The sequence below is a fragment of the Mya arenaria genome, chromosome 11 (genome assembly GCF_026914265.1).
Source record: "Mya arenaria isolate MELC-2E11 chromosome 11, ASM2691426v1".
Taxonomy (NCBI): Eukaryota; Metazoa; Mollusca; class Bivalvia; order Myida; family Myidae; genus Mya; species Mya arenaria.
This window is the reverse complement of record NC_069132.1, coordinates 6,496,054-6,517,723: the sequence shown is the minus strand read 5'-3', so window position 1 is coordinate 6,517,723 and position 21,670 is coordinate 6,496,054. Positions and strand designations below refer to the sequence as shown.

The window sequence follows — 21,670 nt, the reverse complement described above, 5'->3', positions numbered from 1 at the left end:
AAGAAATAAACTATATTGAGTGACTAATATGCGTCTGGTATTATCTAAGATGTTGTACCACTAACGAATGCATTACATTCGAGAAAAATCCCTACTGTATATAGATAATACATGCCAGTGAGATGTGAACACAGAAATATATAGATGTGACCATGAACACAATATGTAATCACCAGTTATTAATAATAGATACGAGGTTAAATTACCATCCGGTCATTGGTGCCATAAATTCTCGTAGAAAGCCGGAATAATTACACAAGAGTTGCCTACGCGCGGAAATAGTACGCGGAAGCTTTCCAATTAATCCTAGAAAAAATGCTAATACCGCCATGGTGTCCGTATGGCATGGAGGGGTCAACAGTGCCATATGCGCTCCGTCATCTGAATAATTAATGAAAAAAATTATCAGGCTCGTAATTTATATGAAACAATCGTTGGAAGGCCACTTTGTAGGCCATAGGCACCATTTCAGCTAGAAGGGGATAATTCACATCGGCCGTAATGATAGATGAGCTTGTTGTGAATTAATAATAGTAAGCAAACAGATCCATGTAATGATGACGTACTCCTTAGGTAATGTTGTTAGCATCGACTGACATTGTTTTATGTGTCATAAATGCACTTAGATCATATTAACAGGAAGTCACTCTGACCTGAGGATAAATATATATATACTTACATATACATACAAATTAAAAGAATGGAACAATGTGTCATGTTGTCCGATCACCTTTTACCCATTAGTCTGCACCGAATATTTTAAAATATATAATATTACAACCTTCCAGTCCATACCAGTTCAGTGGGTATAAATCATCCCTCGTCCAACCTTTAAGTGTCATATACTTATTATTAATTACATGTACAACTTATTGTGAATTGCATGTACATAACTGAAATGTACCCGGCCAAATACTAGTAATCAGCTGAAGAATTCACGATTCCACTAAGACCGTGAATGTTAATTCTTGCCCTGTGATCCGATACGATATTGGTATCGTTTGAAGAGGGGCTTCTTGCTGATACTACTGGCAAACGGAATGACCGAAAATTTATCATACAAACAGTTATTAGAGCTAGTGTATTTGCTCATTTTAGCAACTAAAATTGGACGTGAGGTGACATAGTTTGCAACTCAGGGATGGATCCAGGATTCTACGTTAGAGTAGGCGTAACATAGGGGCGTAACCTTTTTGAATTGCGCGCCTCCCTTAGAACCGAAATTAATTTGGGTTGAAATCTATGCAGGGGGAGGGGGATACAGCCCCTTGAAAATTTTAACAATATCTAGTCGGAAATGGTGCATTTTGGGCTTTTTTCTCCAGTATTGAAATAAAAAGAAGACTTGGACGAATAATTGGATGCACCCCCCCCCCCCCCCCTGGATCCGCTAGTGCAACTCTCACGAACAGCTTGTTTCTTGTATAATTTTGTGTTTTCCGCAAATAAAACTCTTTCAAATGATACCATAATAACATGGTGTCACCAGGCACTCAACATTCACAAACTTGAGTATTGGATGCAAACAGATGATGACTGCTAGATGGTGAAGGGAACAACTAATGGATCGGTTTTGAGAGGAATATAGTAAGTCAAGTGGAATGTATACTACATCACGACATGTGCTCATGCTTGTGCTTGTAAAAAGTAGTGTAAATGAATAAATAGTAAAGTGTAAAATATGTGAAACTATTTACAAAATGCAAACACATGACTAGAATGTACCCATCAACAATCAACAAACTTAAATATCACAGTAAAGCGACCCATTCCAATCACAGTAATTCTAGGTCCTGGTCCTTAATGGGAACATCTATATCTCGTGTTGTTATTGGTCCCTCGACATAATTTGGACTCGTTCTATCCACATCCTGACTTAATCTAGTTTTTCTGGCTGTCTTTCCGGAAGGCGGCGGGTTTTCCGGAGACACACGGTTAGTCTTTGTTTTATTTGGTTTCGTGTGTGATTCTGAAGGTTGGGGTGAATTAGATGTAGAGGAAGATTGGGAATGCTTGATTGCGTTTCTTTTTGGCGATTTAACTTTCTCGAGCGCTTGGTTCAGGACTTTCTTAGGCCGTTCAAAATCATGCACTATTGCATGCCTGATGTCCATGTTAATCACATCGTCGCACATGTTTGCAAGGTCAGATTGCTGAACACTGGAGGTTGTTACCTCCTCGTTCGAGCTACGCCGAGGAGACGAGGACACTGACGTTTTTGGGGAATGTTCAACACTATTGGTTGTCGTGTTTTGTGGGGACGTGAACTTGGAGGAGCATCCATGCGGGCACACACAGGAAGTGGATTGTGAGGAACACTGGGAGGCCGTAGGGGAGAACATGCGGAGGATTTCTGACACTTGTTCGTCTATTCTGTTCATTTTCTGGTGCATAATCTCCATCTCTTCCTTAAACTCGAGTTTTATGTCGTACAAGGATGTGAGCATCTGCTGCTCCGCCGCCGACAGAGCTCCGCCATTGTGTTGATGACGGCTGCATTGGGAGCCGTCCGAACTGTTACTTATTTGGTCCAGAGTTTTATTGCTCTTTAATATTCCACTGTCTAGCGATTCAGTTTTTTTAAGGTTATTTTTTTGTTCAATTTCGGGAGATTCGTCAATGGATGGTGGATGATTTTCTAACACTCTATTTAGTTTGGCCACATTTCTAATGACAGACCGTGAGGTCTCATGACTCGAGTCTTTTCTTTCGGAGGCTTTTTTAAGAGCTTCTTCTTGTGCACTGGTTTCGGGAAGTTTATATGCCGTTACATTATTGCTTTTTATTTCACCGACGCCGCCACCACCACTTCCACTACTGTTACCAAGTATTTTACCCCATTTTGAGGCCCCGCCTCCAATTTTAGTAAAGCTATTCACAACACTTGAATTTGGGTTTTCACTAACATTAATAACTTTCGTTGTTCCACTACTTGGCCTTTCACCCCCTGTAAACACTTTAGGCCCACCCTTTTCAAGGTCACTGACGCCTCCGCCTTTAGTGTCGCCCATCTTTCTGAAGCGAGATATAAGTTTTCTGACCGGATGGTCATTGGACAATTCCAAGGGCGGGTCATTCTTACGCTTTTCCGCAAGTTCCTTCTCTTTTTTGACGTCAGCAACCTTTCTGAAGATTATCTGAAAAATAGCCGGTTAGAATAAATCATAGCGGTTGCAAGGAGTTCTTATCAATTATTCAAAGGTTCCATTTGTAATCAATTACGGCTGTTTTGTCGCTCAAAGTTACGATAACGACCGGCATTAAAACGCTTAAATTTTAATTTGTATTCAGCGCCAATTGTAGGGTTTGACAGTATGTGGGCTCCTTGTGTTACATAAACCATTTTGTCGGGATATAAACAAATTAAAATTTCATTTTATGTCCAAACTACGCATTTGTATATCGATTTGACCGGTTTATGTTCCACATCCCCGTCCTCTCTGTTTTTATTAGTTAAAATATAGGGCTTCATTAATACTTAACTAATATGCTTGAATTTGGCTATAAACTTTCAGAACAGTTTTCCCGTTTACAACAATGCATGAGCAATATACACTAAAATGATAATTAACTTTGAATCTTGGATTACATTCACATGTAGCAATGCAAGGCAAATATTACAGAAATAATATCGCGCATTGAAGTTAAACGCGTTTATAAATTGTATGATTGAGGCATGGGTTTGAGGCATTTGAACTCCTCGGACATTTTCCGTCGAAAACAACGACGGTTTACAATCTCATAAATATTCACATTTAACTACGCTGCAAGTCGATCGCGTAGTTATTTCAATTTAACAGTTAGATTTAATGCCTTTTCTCATACACTTACTTATTCATACACTTCACCGACACTCAATTAAAACAAAGATATACAAAATACACGTTAAAACAGTTCCATTCATTAATACTATTATTTAAAATTTTACAAACTACTTCTACTGATGCATCGTTGTTTTCGATGGAAAATGGCCGAGGAGTTCCGAATGGTGTTTCAGGCTGTACTGTCACATTGTTTAGATAGTAAATTTTAGTTTTAGCCGAAAAACGTATAATATGTATAAAAAATTAAAAATAGATAAGAGTTTCCTTTTAAGTAAACTCAATCAATGTGACTAACGCCTAATAGGTTTTGCTAATGTTAGCCTCGTAAGACAGATTCGGGAGTGCATTGTTGTGACGAGGCGCCGTTGTCATGTTTAATAGTTAAATAGGGAAACTACTTACTCTATGTCTCAAATTATATGTCAGTGTGAGATTCCGCGCGAAGGAATTGGCGAAGGCGTGATAGAACTCGAGCACCTCCAGTAGACGTTCCCGCTTTATGGTGTGCAGGTCGCAGTACGTTAACGCTCGAACGTTTGCCGTCGACTGGCCGTATGTTCCCTCTTTCCAGAAATTGTCACCGAAAACGTCACCTTTACCTGTAAAATCCCAAACAGTTTATATATATATATATTTAAGTATGTACAGTATACAGTACTTGAATTTGACAAAGATTGCCTCGCATCGCCTTCTACTAGCAAGTTCTCATTAAATACTTCAATTCGGAAAGAATATACACTAAGTGTACACTTCGGATGTTGATATAAGACCATGTAAAAAGGATTTTTACACAAAAGGAATGTCTATGCTTATAATTCTATGAAGCCGATGGGCGAAACTCTATTATGACAAATGTTAGAGAGAGAAATGAAACCTTAGTGCTACAGTTCAGTTTCTCAACCCTTGGTCTATCTATTATTTATTAAGTCGGAATTGCTAACTCATTATACATAATATCATATTTCAAATGTTGAAGTTGACATCATTGGAATTGATTCTTTGTTGCTTTTTTCTTTTTTATGGAAAAGGACTCATCCGTACAACAATGATACTGTTATAAATTTTAGAAACTCATTAATAGCGGAAAATGTTCATCAACGGGAGATATACAATTCCTATTTATAATTCCAATGGCAGAAGTATAAGGTTAATTATAAACGCGGCAATCCTTATAACACTTGGTAGTATGTATTGTCAGATTGGTTGGAAGAAATCGTTTCTAATATCGAAGTATGTGCGAGTAAAAGTTTATTTTGTAACGTTCTAAAGATCATCGTTAGAACGCAGCCGCGTAACCGAGTTCCACCTAAACAGTTTATATTAACAATAAACAGGCGAAAACACACACAAAACCCCCTTAATTCTCAATTATCCTCAGGCAAGTGCACATAAGGGCGTTTTTGTTGGTAATAAACTAGCTTTGGTTTTATATTGATTTCACGGACTGTGTATTTGTTGCGACAGTTTCAAATAAAATGAAAACCAGTGTTATCATTTGTTTTACGTTAACTGGAACTGGTTTTGTAAGATATCGAAACCCCCTCTCGGCGGCGGTTTCGTCTGTGCGTTGCATCCGAAAACTAGCTCACTTTGAAAAACAACAACATGACGGAGAGTGATCCAAACACGTGTGTTGAAACACCATTTAGTTAGAACAGTCAAACGACCATCTGCGGTGTCTTTGATTTGAAGAAATTCAGAAATTATGGCAGAACAAGCATATGCTCCATCATGCTGTTGAAGATATACACAAAAACTTGCATTCGTTATTCAAACACAACTTTCGAAACAGTTTTCCAAACCGCCGGAACCCTGGAAACCAAAACTAAGACTAGTTTGGTATCAACAATTACGCCCTAAATATCTGTTTTACTCTCATTCGATCAGTTATGTAGTTTATATCCCAGATAAAGGTTTCATAAACATATTTAAATCACCATCAGAGATTATTCTGACCCAAACAATTAAGGAATTTGACTGATGCTGTGCTTGTGAATGGATGCACCACTCCAGACAGCCTCATTCATACAGATATTGCAAAATTCAGAATTATCACAAAGCCAAACCCTCTAGATATGAATAGCATATATTTGTCTTATTGACATGTTCTTTCGTTTTTTGTGTGTTCGATTTTTTTATGACCGCACGTTGTATTTGCTACAAATCACAAAAGAGGAGTTCAAAAGTAGATAAACACATCACTGCTTATCAAGTTTTCCATGACCTCTACCTTAATTATAAAAAGTGTGAGATAAAGCCGATGAAGAAAAATGGCGCTGAACATAGCATTGTCCCTATTTACTCAAAGGCTGTGTCTGTGTTTCTTTAATTTAGATTATCATTTGACATGATTCCATCTAGACGACCTTGTTATTGTACTCGACATTATATTTTGCGCTGGGAGAAAGGAAGTTTTTTCTAGATAAATTAATGTTTCTGCACCAATCATACGCACGTTTTAATAACAAGCCATAACGAGCCAACTCATGGCCGGATTGCCCTCATTTGCGATGTATTCAAGTTAAAATAATGCACGTACTTAGAATCGCCACGACCTCGTCGTCCTGTATGACTTCAAGAGAACCGGAAATGACGAAACAAAGAGCATCCAGGGACTCTCCCTGGTGAAAGATAAGGTCGCCGGGTGCGCTGTGTGTCATGGTGAAGTGCATGGCGAGGGCGCGCAGGCAGCCGTCACTGGCCAGGCGGAACGCTGGGTGCTCTAGGAACACCTTTCGGTTCAGGTGTACGCACAGGTCTGCCTTCATGTCCTTCGGACAATAGTTCAACACCTGGAAAAGATTATATAAAAAAGTTTTGAAATGTTTCTTTTTCTATTACCGCTGAATTGAATAGCATGCGGCTGTATGACGCGCAATGTCTACCTCCCAGCGAGGCGAACAGTACATGGAATCTTAAAGTTTACACAAGTTGACATTCCTATTTCTGTGAACGCAGTATGTGTGGTATTCAACTGCATGCGCACCCTATTCGATCTTACTTCTTACACTGACATTTCTACCCAGTCGTATTGTATAGATGTTTGCATGTGACATGCAATGCCTCTCATTTTGTTATTAGTTTTATTGTTGAGTGTTACGACATCATGTCACGTATTAATGTGTATTCGACGTACTAGAGCACGCAACGTTGGTGAGGACGATTCTGTAAAAGCTTTCAGGCTACTGCTATAAATTCTGGTGTCAAAATGGAACTGATTGTCAAAATCATTTCTGCTCACAGATTTAAAGGTGGGCCGAATTCCATGAATACAGACTGTCTAGGCTTTAAAAGACTTGGTCATGGGAAGAAGTATTGACGATTCCTTTTCTAGACCTTTCATAATCATCTTAACGACCTCGGCTGATGTTGTTGTAATGTTTAGATAATATAACGTAATGTTCGATTTACCCCGATAATGTTCTGTGTTCAATCGATCGTTATGTGATGTTGATGATAAAACTGACAAACTATGTCCTGATGAAAGGTCTTCCAATATTTCCAGGAAATGTTTTCAGGTTTTAACGACCACTCTAACGTAAAACATATATAATAGTTATTTTATAGATTCAGCAATTACATAAATGTGTAAGGTATGTTCACATTAATGGCAGTGTGTAATAAACTGTATCACTTGACGTTGATTGTTTAGAGCGTAATGCAACCATTACATAACGTATTTTCTGTTATAATATCTATTATAAATAAACACTTTTTAATTTGATTGTTTTCTTAAAAGTTGAAAAGAAAGACGTCAATATATCTTATAACTGCCCGCAAATCTCTGTGGGTAATCTAATCATGTGCCTACATGAAGCATCTTTAAAGGTATTTAACTCATTATTTGAGCAGGAGATGAGCTTATGTTTATTATGAATAAATTTTACTCAGGAATCTTCAAAATTCAGAAGAATATCTCCAAAAAGAAAGAAAAAAAAACGCCTACTGCGCGAACTAGTACATGTTTATGTCGCGATTTATTAACTGTTCATTAGGACTTGAAAATCAACAGAAATTTGAAAATTTACTTTGCTCTAAACTGGTTATTGGTTTATTGCCTTTTATTAGATTATTTGTTTTATTTAGTTAATACATAACATTTTTTATAAAGAACATTATACAATACATGAATAAATGTGTTTTATCTTAATATTTTATTAATTTATTTAATGTTCATTTATTCATTTATTTATTCATTTATTTCGTTTTTGTAATATAATTGTGTTATTCGAACTCTCTTTTGAATATCCATCTACCGGGCTTGCCCCTGTTGTTTCCTGTACTAGTGTTCCAGGAGGTTGTATTCCACTCGAGTGGATTTTTGTCGAAATCAAAATCTGTAAAAATCCACGATAGTTGAATACGAGTGCCCGGATCAAAACACAGTACAACACTTACTAATACCCCCTTTGCTATATACAAATTGGTTTAAATAACTTGAAATTCGTAATTAATTCAACCTTTTTTGTTTTATGGCGTCATTTTAATATCGTGCAATGATATATGTTATGGAGTAACGCCAGCAGTGAGGAATACGGCCGTATTTACAGCCAAACAATTTAACGCGGTAGTTTTTGCTTCTAGATTTATGATGGGTATATAATAAAACTTGACTTTGACGCCATTTCGCCCTACTACGAAACTTTAACGACAAAAAGCCTGAAATCTTTATTTTAGGGGACGGATGTGTCCTGTGATATTTTTTTTAAAAGATTACATTCGTTGCCATTTATAAACAATTTCATGAAAATCATTCTATAAAAAAGTCGTGTTGGATACTATGCATAACATTTAAGTTAAAATCTTCCGACTAAATCAAAATAGATATACGCCGCACCTTAACAACAGAAGATATGAATTTGAGTCTCCAAATGAAGAGCGGTCGATTCGTAAAAAAATGTATAAATTAAAGAAATCATCCACATGGTCTATAGTGATTAAGTTGCATATAGAATCAGCATAAATGTTTAAATATGTTGCCATGCAACAAAATGTTTTGGTACCATCTCATTTTGCATTTCTGTTGTGTATTGGTTTAGATCAGCTATACCTAGCGTTTAGGTCATTAGCAACCGCGCATTTTGACGACGCCTATGGCGATATGTTGCAAAAACACTCGGTCTGTAATTACCCGTCTGATTACAGGACGCAGCTCAGTCATCATTACTTCAGAGAACATTAGGTGCGACTTGTTTCCAATCATTCAGAGATTCACACTAATTAAGCCCAGATATCAGACATATCACGAACATATACAAGACTTTCTACTTTATATGGAGGGAAAAATCCGCCAGCAAACATCACGTTAATGAAATCAGAATGCAATCGTAATACATTAGCCATCCTATACTGAAAGCAGTAATTTATTAAACGCTTATATACAACAAATGCGACTCGCAAAGCCAAACCGTTCAACCTTTGCAAACTTACGGGGTAGTATCAGGCATTTGGGCACATGGTATTGATATTCCGGTTGTATCAGACATGTGGGCTCATGCCATTCATATTCGGGTTGTATCAGACATGTGGGCTCATGACATTGATATTAGGGTAGTAGCAAGCATGTGGGCACAGGCCATTCATATTCGCGTAGTATCAGACATGTGGGCACATGCCATTGATATTCGAGTAGTGTCAGACATGTGGGCACATGCCATTGATATTCGGGTAGTATCAGACATAGGGGCACATGACATTGATATTCCGGTTGTATCAGACATGTGGGCTCATGCCATTCATATTCGGGTTGTATCAGACATGTGGGCACATGCCATTCATATTCGGGTTGTATCAGACATAGTATCAGACATGTGGGCTCATGCCATTGATATTCGGGTAGTGTCAGACATGTGGGCACATGCCATTGATATTCGGGTAGTATCAGACATGTGGGCACATGACATTGATATTCGAGTAGTGTCAGACATGTGGGCACATGCCATTGATATTCGGGTAGTATCAGACATAGGGGCACATGACATTGATATTCGGGTTGTATCAGACATGTGGGCACATGCCATTAATATTCGGGTAGTATCAGACATGTGGGCTCATGCCATTGATATTCGGGTAGTGTCAGACATGTGGGCTCATGCCATTAATATTCGGGTAGTATCAGACATGTGGGCACATGCCATTAATATTCGGGTAGTATCAGACATGTGGGCTCATGCCATTCATATTCGGGTAGTGTCAGACATGTGGGCACATGCCATTAATATTCGGGTAGTATCAGACATGTGGGCTCATGCCATTGATATTCGGGTAGTATCAGACATGTGGGCACATGCCATTCATATTCGGGTAGTGTCAGACATGTGGGCACATGCCATTAATATTCGGGTAGTATCAGACATGTGGGCTCATGCCATTGATATTCGGGTAGTGTCAGACATGTGGGCACATGCCATTGATATTCGGGTAGTATCAGACATAGGGGCACATGACATTGATATTCGGGTTGTATCAGACATGTGGGCACAGGCCATTCATATTCGGGTAGTATCAGACATGTGTTGGGCACATGCCATTGATATTCGGGTAGTGTCAGACAAGTGGGCACATGCCATTCATATTTTGGTAGTATCAGACATGTGGGCACATGTCATTGATATTCGGGTGGTGTCAGACATGTGGGCACATGTCATTGATATTCGGTTAGTATCAGACATGTGGGCACATGCCATTCATATTCGGGTGGTGTCAGACATGTGGGCACATGTCAATGATATTCGGGTAGTATCAGACATGTGGGCACATGTCATTGATATTCGAGTAGTGTCAGACATGTGGGCTCATGCCATTGATATTCCAGTTGTATCAGACATGTGGGCACATGCCATTGATATTCGGGTAGTGTCAGACATGTGGGCACATGTCATTGATATTCGGGTAGTATCAGACATGTGGGCACATGTCATTGATATTCGGGTAGTGTCAGACATGTGGGCACATGCCATTGATATTCGGGTAGTGTCAGACATGTGGGCTCATGCCATTGATATTCGGGTAGTATCAGACATAGGGGCACATGACATTGATATTCCGGTTGTATCAGACATGTGGGCTCATGCCATTCATATTCGGGTTGTATCAGACATGTGGGCACATGTCATTGATATTCCGGTTGTATCAGACATGTGGGCACATGTCATTGATATTCGGGTAGTATCAGACATGTGGGCACATGCCATTGATATTCGGGTAGTATCAGACATGTGGGCACATGTCATTGATATTCGGGTAGTATCAGACATGTGGGCACATGTCATTGATATTCGGGTAGTATCAGACATGTGGGCACATGCCATTAATATTCGGGTAGTGTCAGACATGTGGGCTCATGCCATTGATATTCGGGTAGTGTCAGACAAGTGGGCACATGCCATTGATATTCGGGTAGTATCAGACATGTGGGCACATGTCATTGATATTCGGGTAGTGTCAGACATGTGGGCACATGTCATTGATATTCGGGTAGTATCAGACATGTGGGCACATGCCATTAATATTCGGGTAGTGTCAGACATGTGGGCTCATGCCATTGATATTCGGGTAGTGTCAGACAAGTGGGCACATGCCATTGATATTCGGGTAGTATCAGACATGTGGGCACATGTCATTGATATTCGGGTAGTGTCAGACATGTGGGCACATGTCATTGATATTCGGGTAGTATCAGACATGTGGGCACATGCCATTGATATTCGGGTAGTATCAGACATGTGGGCTCATGCCATTGATATTCGGGTAGTGTCAGACATGTGGGCACATGCCATTGATATTCGGGTAGTATCAGACATGTGGGCTCATGCCATTGATATTCGGGTAGTATCAGACATGTGGGCACATGCCATTGATATTCGGGTAGTATCAGACATGTGGGCACATGCCATTAATATTCGGGTAGTGTCAGACATGTGGGCACATGTCATTGATATTCGGGTAGTATCAGACATGTGGGCACATGCCATTGATATTCGGGTAGTATCAGACATGCGGGCACATGCCATTGATATTCGGGTAGTGTCAGACATGTGGGCACATGCCATTAATATTCGGGTAGTATCAGACATGCGGGCACATGCCATTGATATTCGGGTAGTGTCAGACATGTGGGCACATGTCATTGATATTCGGGTAGTATCAGACATGTGGGCACATGCCATTAATATTCGGGTAGTATCAGACATGCGGGCACATGCCATTGATATTCGGGTAGTGTCAGACATGTGGGCTCATGCCATTGATATTCGGGTAGTATCAGACATGTGGGCACATGCCATTAATATTCGGGTAGTATCAGACATGCGGGCACATGCCATTGATATTCGGGTAGTGTCAGACATGTGGGCTCATGCCATTGATATTCGGGTAGTATCAGACATAGGGGCACATGACATTGATATTCCGGTTGTATCAGACATGTGGGCTCATGCCATTCATATTCGGGTTGTATCAGACATGTGGGCACATGTCATTGATATTCCGGTTGTATCAGACATGTGGGCACATGTCATTGATATTCGGGTAGTATCAGACATGTGGGCACATGTCATTGATATTCGGGTAGTATCAGACATGTGGGCACATGCCATTAATATTCGGGTAGTATCAGACATGTGGGCACATGCCATTGATATTCGGGTAGTATCAGACATGTGGGCACATGCCATTGATATTCGGGTAGTATCAGACATGTGGGCACATGTCATTGATATTCGGGTAGTATCAGACATGTGGGCACATGTCATTGATATTCGGGTAGTATCAGACATGTGGGCACATGCCATTGATATTCGGGTAGTATCAGACATAGGGGCACATGACATTGATATTCGGGTAGTATCAGACATGTGGGCACATGCCATTGATATTCGGGTAGTATCAGACATAGGGGCACATGACATTGATATTCGAGTAGTATCAGACATGTGGGCACATGCCATTGATATTCGGGTAGTATCAGACATGTGGGCACATGCCATTGATATTCGGGTAGTATCAGACATAGGGGCACATGACATTGATATTCGAGTAGTGTCAGACATGTGGGCACATGCCATTGATATTCGGGTAGTATCAGACATGTGGGCACATGACATTGATATTCGAGTAGTATCAGACATGTGGGCACATGCCATTGATATTCGGGTAGTATCAGACATAGGGGCACATGACATTGATATTCGAGTAGTGTCAGACATGTGGGCACATGGCATTGATATTTGGGTTGTATCAGACATGTGGGCACATGGCATTGATATTCGAGTAGTATCAGACATGTGGGCACATGCCATTGATATTCGGGTAGTGTCAGACATGTGGGCTCATGACATTGATATTTGGGTTGTATCAGACATGTGGGCACATGGCATTGATATTTGGGTTGTATCAGACATGTGGGCACATGGCATTGATATTTGGGTTGTATCAGACATGTGGGCACATGCCATTGATATTCGGGTAGTGTCAGACATGTGGGCACATGTCATTGATATTCGGGTAGTATCAGACATGTGGGCTCATGACATTCATATTCGAATAGTATCAGACATGTGGGCTCATGACATTCATATTCCAGTTGTATCAGACATGTGGGCACATGCCATTCATATTCCAGTTGTATCAGACATGTGTATCATGACATAGATATTCGGGTAGTGTCAGACAAGTTGGCTCATGGCACTGATATTTTGATATTTCTAAAAAAATAGTGCTATTTTGTACTAAAATCAACACTTGCAAAATTTGAAGAGCTGTAAAACACATAACACATGCACGAAATAATACATGTATTGTGTTCGCTTATGAATTGACCAAAAGGCATTAAACTTGACTCGTCAAATGTTTGTGATTTGTCCCTGCAAACCAATTACTGTACAGAATGATTTCCCGCCTTTCATACCATATAATCCAAATAGCCAAGTTCCAATCCTTGTGCTAACTTAATTAGTGTTTCGACCCACAAAGTACATCAGATACATCACATCAACGTGTGTACGTTAACTTGAGTTCATATCAGTCTCGATTCATTTATTCAACATGCATTTACTTTTGGAGAAGCCAAAAAAGAACTAGATAACCGCCTATCAATTTATTCGATTTAAATAGCACGTTTTAATATTTTGCGAAATTTTATATCTACTTATTTAACTAAAATCTGAGAATTCCTCATAGTTGTCCACTACATGGAATAATTTGTCACGAGGATGAAACTCATCCACAGAATTGGCATTACTTTTGAATGTTCGTATAGATGGTGAGGGTGGTCACGTGGTATAACTGTTCGCCTCTCACCCAAGAGATTAACTGTTCGGGCCCGAAACTTATCACGATCTCTTTATATGAAACATTTTAGATACTGTTACAAACGGTACAATCTTATCAATACATTGTAATTGAAAGTGCCATGTAATACAGTTTAAATTCAGACCAGTTAAACGATTAAATTTAACATTAATTGCATTGGTTATGTTTCTTTTGACTTGCGGCCTTGTTACTGAGGACCACTCCGACCTTGACCTGATAATAGTATTAATGTAGTTTGCGCGTATTTATTTATCATTATTTTCAATACAATAAACAATGTTTCTTTATAAATATATGTAATTCAATCGTACTTTCAGAGAAACCGTGAAAAGAACTAAATGAATTATATGACGTCTTATTATAATATATATACTTTTATCAATCGCGTAGACACAATTTGATATTGGTAAAATATAAAGCTTTGACAAGAATCAGTCACAAAATATCATCTAAACCACGCAGCTGCAAGCGGCAATATTCACGAGGGAGTACTCTTGTCTCTGAATAATTGATCTACATTGCTTGTTTTCAACGATGCCACACTACAATCTTTAGGCACATTTTGTAAGATGGTCGCCGCTAGTTACTCCGTTGATTGGTCTACACAGGCGCATGCTCCATTATTTATGAAGGCGAGGCCGTAAAACAAATTGCCCGAAGGTTTTCTGAATGAAGCCCTTAGTTTCATACATTATTGAAGTGCTAGCACGATATATACGTGCAGACGTGGAGAGGTTTTGGTATTATTTTGGGAATCAGAGTACTAGGCATTTGTATGAAAAATAATGGCTGTATAAATACGGCACACCCTGTTAAAGCTCAGAACCATCTTGTTTTAAGGAATGGTTATTTAAAACAACAAACTTTTGTGATTTCCTAGTATATGTTCGTGTTTTGTAATCTGCTACACGTACATACAAAATATATAGTAAATACTAGTGACAGGATGAGCTATTGCGGATTACGAAATTTGATTTTGATTGGTTCGCTGAATTTTCTTTGAATAAAACTCGAATATTCTCATTGATCTTCAAATACTTCAATTCACCTATAATATTAAGGAACACACCAAATGGGGTGAAACCCTACTTAAACAGAAATATCGAAACCAAATTCAAAGAGCACCTCTTTATATTAAATGAATATAGCAGAAGCGGAAGCAATGCCACTCTGACGAATAGTCTTATTTGAATACTCATTAACTTGACGAAAATCTAAGGAACAGACAAGTTCAAATTGACGTAATACCCGTGTAACATGGCATTGCTTTATAAACTGTCTTACAACATGCTAGTTTAGTTATTTCAGGCAAAGTGAAGTCTTGAACAGGCCCTCCCTTTTATAAAGTGTATATATTTAAACGTTTTACAAAAAGAGAAGAGCCCTAAGAAAGTGTGCACCCGGAAGTGGAGTACAGCCCGAACGTGGCACTATTATGCTTTGTATAACGTATAAAATGCATTAGATACCGTTTAGTGGGTGCAATGATTAGTGGACCAATGAAAAACAAACGATGTTTAGTCAAAATTGTGATCGGGTCGATGACGTCATAGAGATTTTAAGGAAACTTTTCAATAGCAGATTATGACGTCATATTATCGAAGTCAGAAGCGCTTAGGATTCCTCATTCCTCGTTTGTTGTACTATTACCGAGCCCTCCATTTTTTTCGACATCATTTACTTATACGGTCATAAAATCGAAACTGTATCAGAAAATTCGTTTTACAACAAAGAATCATGGACCGAGCGCTCTATAGAATATGGACAAATGCTATTTTGATTAATATTCATTTCTTATTGGTCCAAAAATAAGTTCTTACACTAATATGTTCACGACAAAATGTACTATAGAACACACGATGTACTATAGAGTCGAAGGTAGTCTATTTTATACATTGTTACTTGCTTAAAACAATGCTTTATAAGTAGCCTAAATAGCTTTGGTAGTTTTGTGACCGCGGTTCTTCCTAAGAAGGAAACCCATAGTTTCAATTGATAATTGTATTATTTATAATAAAGATTAAGCAGGGAAGTTGCCTTGAGTGTGTACGTTGCCTTGAATGGCTGTTGCCTCGTGTGTGGAAGTTTTCTTGTGTGTGTGTGTGTGTGTACGTTGCATTTTAAGTGGACGTTGTCTTGTGTGCGGACGTTGCCCTGTGTGTGGACGTTGTCTGATGTGTGGACGTTGTCTTGTGTGGACGTTGTCTTATGTGTGGACGTTGTTTGTTCATGGAAGTTGTCTTGTATGTGTACTATGGTTGTTCGTCTGTTTGTCATTTTGCTTTTAACCATTGTGCAACTGACAAACATAGCACGATACTGTCCATGTTAATTCTATTGCAGTATTGGAGTTTAAACAAGGACTAGAAAAATGGGTATGTATTTAACAATAGCGGTTATGATAGCTGAAACAATAAATAACATAACAACCTGCAGACAGGGACATTGCTTGATTAAGTCTTACCCTCCTTATCAATAAATAATGGTTGCCCAACAAAGCTCTGAACATATTCCATAACAAGCGATAAGAATAGTTCATGCATTCAGTCAAGCATGAGGTACCTAATCATATCGAAGTAATGAGCTGTTTAAAGATATCCCTACGCTCGGACAAGACCCGAGGACAAAGTTTACTCGATTTTGCGGATACCATCATCGTGCAGGTTAGCATGATCTCTCATAGTTGGCTTTATGATAAACAGGAAGGCACACCGGATAAATAGATAATTCAAAACTGAGTAACATTGGCATTGCAACATCGCAGGCATGTCCATAATGTGATTGATATTACATGGACAAGCACAACAATCAACAACTTACTACGATTGTTTTGAACACAAGGACAATGAGAGACGGTAGTCATGATTCATCTGTTCGCACGTTTATGATAACGTACCATAATTATTATATGCACACAAGCTGCCAATTACCACTTAGAATTTAATAGAAGTTTCCTCTCAACAAGTAAAGTACATGGTTTAATGATAGGTACACTTGTATGTAATGTTGTACTCTAGCATTTAGTTTATATGTGCTCTGTGGAAATGCGTTATTTATCTATCTGTACACAGATAACAAATTTGAAAGTAAATCCCCACCTTTGCAGCATCAATGCCCTTGGTAATTGCCCAGGTGGACACGATATAGTCCATGACTCGCTCGCTCAGGGACTTGGGCACGTCGTGTAGCTTCATGAACTCCCTCACACTGTTCAACATGTCATGGTAACGTGCAAAACTCGCGTAGAACTGTTGGAATATCGTGGTCACGTTGGAGAAGATGGTAGCGTACAACAGTGCTGCAAACATTAATACTGGATGGTTAATCACTGTCAGATATTGAAATTCAACAAGATGGAGGTTTCTGTTAGCATTATTTGTACTTCTGTATATATGTACGAGATTGATAAAAAAATATGCATCGGTATTGTACTGATTGGGACTGTTCTGAGACTGGTGTTCGTCTGATTAGGATATCCATATTTACCATTGGCTTATCTATATTATTGACAACAAATAATTATTAGCTGCATACAAATAAATCGAAACACACACATTCAAGTATTATCAAAGGTTATTGCAAATATTCGATTTCTACAGATAAACAAAATCGTTTTTACGTAATAATTAGCAAAAAACCTAGTGACGTTTTGATGATTGTTCCTCGACAAATTAACTTCAATCGCTACAAAATTAGCCCGTGTTTGATAAATTTCGCTGTTTCTATGTAAACAGACATTGACATTGAGTGCCAGGAATTGGTTTCAGGTGACGTATTTTTCATCTAAGAATGCGAGCGCGAGCGTTGATGAGATCTGGACTGGTTCTGTGATTATCAGATATAAGGCAGAATGTCAGTAGGTTTTATCTAGATAGACCCCTCTTCTATGTTGTCATCGTAGGGAAGGGATTGTTTTACATGCCGGTTTTTTTCCCTTCGAATTAATTGATTATTTACATTACCATGTATAACTTAAAAGAAGCATTTTGTGATATATATGTGGCAGATCTTTACAATTATGGGCCCGTAGTCACGCTAGAAATAGATGGTTTCATAATAATCTCGCAGAGAATAATTCTACACGAAGGTCACTTTCATTAACGCATGAGTTCACAGTACATGTATTTAAACAATGCGCTATTTCTCAATAAACTGCGAAACAGATGTTCACAGCGATTTTGTATTTGCCAACAACAGTCATGTCCGCACACTTGTAGCTATCTTACTTGCTTGACAGATCTAGTCTTGTAATTATAGGATTGTTCAGTGACAGTATGATGGGATTTCTATATCGTTCATAGGCCAACAAAACACGGACATAGGTTCAGTGAGAAGGCTGAGTTTGGGAAACATAAACCGTGATACTTTCTGGATTTTACTCGCTTATTCACTTAAACTCCTTGAAAATGTTAACGTTGACAGGGAACCATGTATTGGGAGTATTTAATGTTTTGAACATATTGAATAATGCAACGTAATTATAAATGATAACATCTTCAATATCCGTGGAACATCATATGTTTAATAACATCTTCATTTTCTCGTCACCCTGTTAGCTTTCAAAGTACTTCACTTTCTTCTGTCACACCATTACCTTTATTAGATCTTCGTTTTCCGTGTCACACCATAGGCTTGTAAGATCTTCAAATACCGTGTCACACCTTTATAAGATCTTCATTTTCCGTGTCACACCATAGGCTTGTAAGATCTCCAAATACCGTGTCACACCATTACCTTTATTAGATCTTCGTTTTCCGTGTCACACCATAGGCTTGTAAGATCTTCAAATACCGTGTCACACCTTTATAAGATCTTCATTTTCCGTGTCACACCATAGGCTTATAAGATCTCCAAATACCGTGTCACACCATTACCTTTATTAGATCTTCGTTTTCCTTGTCACAACATAGGCTTATATGAACATGAACAAAATCAATTAAAGGATTATCACTCGGAATTTGTAATTTAACTTCAGTGCCTTCATCCATTGTAAAGTGTATTTCTTCATAACGGTTCTAGACGAGCTGCTTGTAAATATCATTTTAATTTGAAGATCTGTGAAATTTAGCGATTCCTTTTTGACCGCACTAGGACAATATTCAAAACCGAGGCATTGAACGGCAGTGGCCTTATAAAAGAAATCTCAGCATATCTGTCTGCAAGTTTAATGCGTAATCAATTATTTCTTGCGTGACTTTTGGACAAAGGCGGATCTTTCCTATGATTTTCATACGCGTACATGCAGGTGATACGTGATTAAAGCATGAAGTTATCGACATTTGCGATGATGAATGTAAAGGCTGGTTATATTCCATATATGTATACTTTGTGAGATCTTAAAACATCGGTCACGGGGAAAGAAGTATTCCTGTTTGTTTTTTAACGCTATTAGATATATAACACATCGACTAAAACTCATAAAATATAAAAAGAGGGTTTACCTACATATTGACCTCAAAATATGTATTATCTTGAAGGTCCTGCACACATTGAGGAACAAAAGCGAAACAGCGATCTCTGTCTGTCTTAATGACTGACAGACATGACGTTTTGGCTTTTTGCATCGATGTATAACTAGAACAGTTCGATTTATGGTGTGTTTCGGGTAAACCATGTGATATTTGATATACTTACACCCGATGATCATGAGGAACACAGAGAAGAGCTTTTCGGACTCCGTGGCTGCCGACACGTTCCCAAAACCGACTCCAGTCATACAGGAGAGGGTGAAATAGAGGGCACTAAGGTACTTCATCCCCTTTCCGGGCCCACCAAATATCTCATCACTAGTGTTTGTGAAGTAATATTTCTCGCCCGTGACATTCGAGAGCACAGAGAGCCATCCATACGAGATGCCCGCTTTTATCTCAGTATTGCCCACGCTGTACCAGATACAAGCAAACCAGTGGGCAAACAGACAGAAGACGAGTATTAACATGACCAGCATCGCCGCCCCGTATTCCAGGTAGTGATCCAACTTGCGGACTACTCGGCCCAATCGCAGGAGACGGACTACTTTCAGTGCGCTGAATAACGTGCTGATACCCTGCGGAGGAATAAGAGTAGTGTGATGTATTTCAGGAAAGAAAGACCAGGAAGTGTTACTTTTAATCATTCAAACCTTGTCGGGCTGAATGTAAGTGATATATGAGATTGTTGCTCGAAGAATGTATTACGTTTGAATGATTGGACACGATAGTTTATGAAAGACCATTGGACACACATGACCTTACGATATGACTGTTACAATCAAATCTGAATGATATAATGTTGTCTGGAGTTTAGTAAGGCTGAAGTTAACAATACACAATAGTGGTGATAGATGAAATGAAATCCGGATATTTGATTTGGATGCAAAGATAGCTGAGCACATATACTCACAAAGAAATGCTTTGCTTCATTAAATTTGACAAATCATCGACTTTTACTACGATATGTATAAAAAGGTTAACAATTAACTTAAATAGTACGTAAGAAGTGTCCTCGTTGAAGACGTTTACATCAAAAAGCTATCGTATGAAAACTATAACTCAAAACAAAGCTGTGTCTAAAGTATGTTCATAATACATGTATAAATTACAAACGAATCTAGCTACAACACATGCAAGTAAACTAATGAAATGATAAAACAGCCATTTAATCAAATGGAACATTAGAGGAAAGCCTTGTTTTAAAACAAGTATAGAGAATGTGTTAAAATCTTACAAAACGAACAAGACCCAAACATTAGACTACTCTAAGACCTTACAACGAACAAGAACTTAACATCGGACTACCAAAAGACCTTACAATGAACAAGAAACTAAACATCGGACTTCTCTAAAATCTTTCAAAGGCTCAAATATCGGACTACACATAAACCTTACAAAACGAACAAGAACCGAACATCGGTCTACACTTAAAGCTTATAAAACGATTAAAACATACTGGATTATTCTTTAATTAAAGACCATTTACTCACTTCATCGACGTCCTGGAAGGCGTTGAAGACGTCATAAGGGAGACATGAGAGTAGATCGATGACAAACCAGGACTTCAGGTAATTCATCCTGATTATTTTGGGGTCGGATATGACCTCACCACTGGCCCCCACGAAGGTCGTGTGGAAGTTGAGCACGATGTCGACAAAGAAGACCACATCCACCATGCTGTCCATTACCAGTAGGGGCACCTGCAGTGGATGGGGCATAATAATCATTGGCACATGCAGATAAAACTCACTCTGTCGAAGTCGTTGGTACGTCGGAAAATAATTCGAGATAAATATACTTCGATATACCCGAAATACAAAAGGTGTTTAATTTAACCCCATATATTCTGAAGAGATTCGACATATCCAGGAATTAGAGATAACTGAGTTCGACATTCCGAGTTTCGACTGAATATAGGTTGTTGACATTGATGATAAGGATGGTTGCTATTAGTGACAAACATGGTTGGAATCAGTGATGCACGCGATAAGAAATAATGCCATTGTTAAAACTGATAGATACCGTTGAGGATATTTTTTTGATAGATACCGTTGAGGATATTTT

General features: G+C 38.7%; 1 protein-coding gene across 2 annotated transcripts in view; it reads right to left on the bottom strand.

Moving 5' to 3' along the window:
* Positions 1 to 1,407: 1,407 nt before the first annotated feature.
* Positions 1,408 to 21,670, bottom strand: part of LOC128209366 (potassium voltage-gated channel subfamily H member 1-like) — a 48,655-nt gene continuing 28,392 nt past the window's right edge. For both annotated transcript variants that reach the window (XM_052913385.1, XM_052913386.1), the window contains 6 exons: positions 21,097 to 21,306; positions 19,770 to 20,181; positions 17,234 to 17,433; positions 6,364 to 6,616; positions 4,227 to 4,423; positions 1,408 to 3,137 (listed from right to left, as the gene is read on the bottom strand). In XM_052913385.1, the coding sequence (XP_052769345.1) occupies positions 1,776 to 3,137; positions 4,227 to 4,423; positions 6,364 to 6,616; positions 17,234 to 17,433; positions 19,770 to 20,181; positions 21,097 to 21,306 (2,634 nt within the window). In that variant the 3' untranslated portion in view covers positions 1,408 to 1,775. The remainder of the gene's footprint in view (positions 3,138 to 4,226; positions 4,424 to 6,363; positions 6,617 to 17,233; positions 17,434 to 19,769; positions 20,182 to 21,096; positions 21,307 to 21,670) is intronic.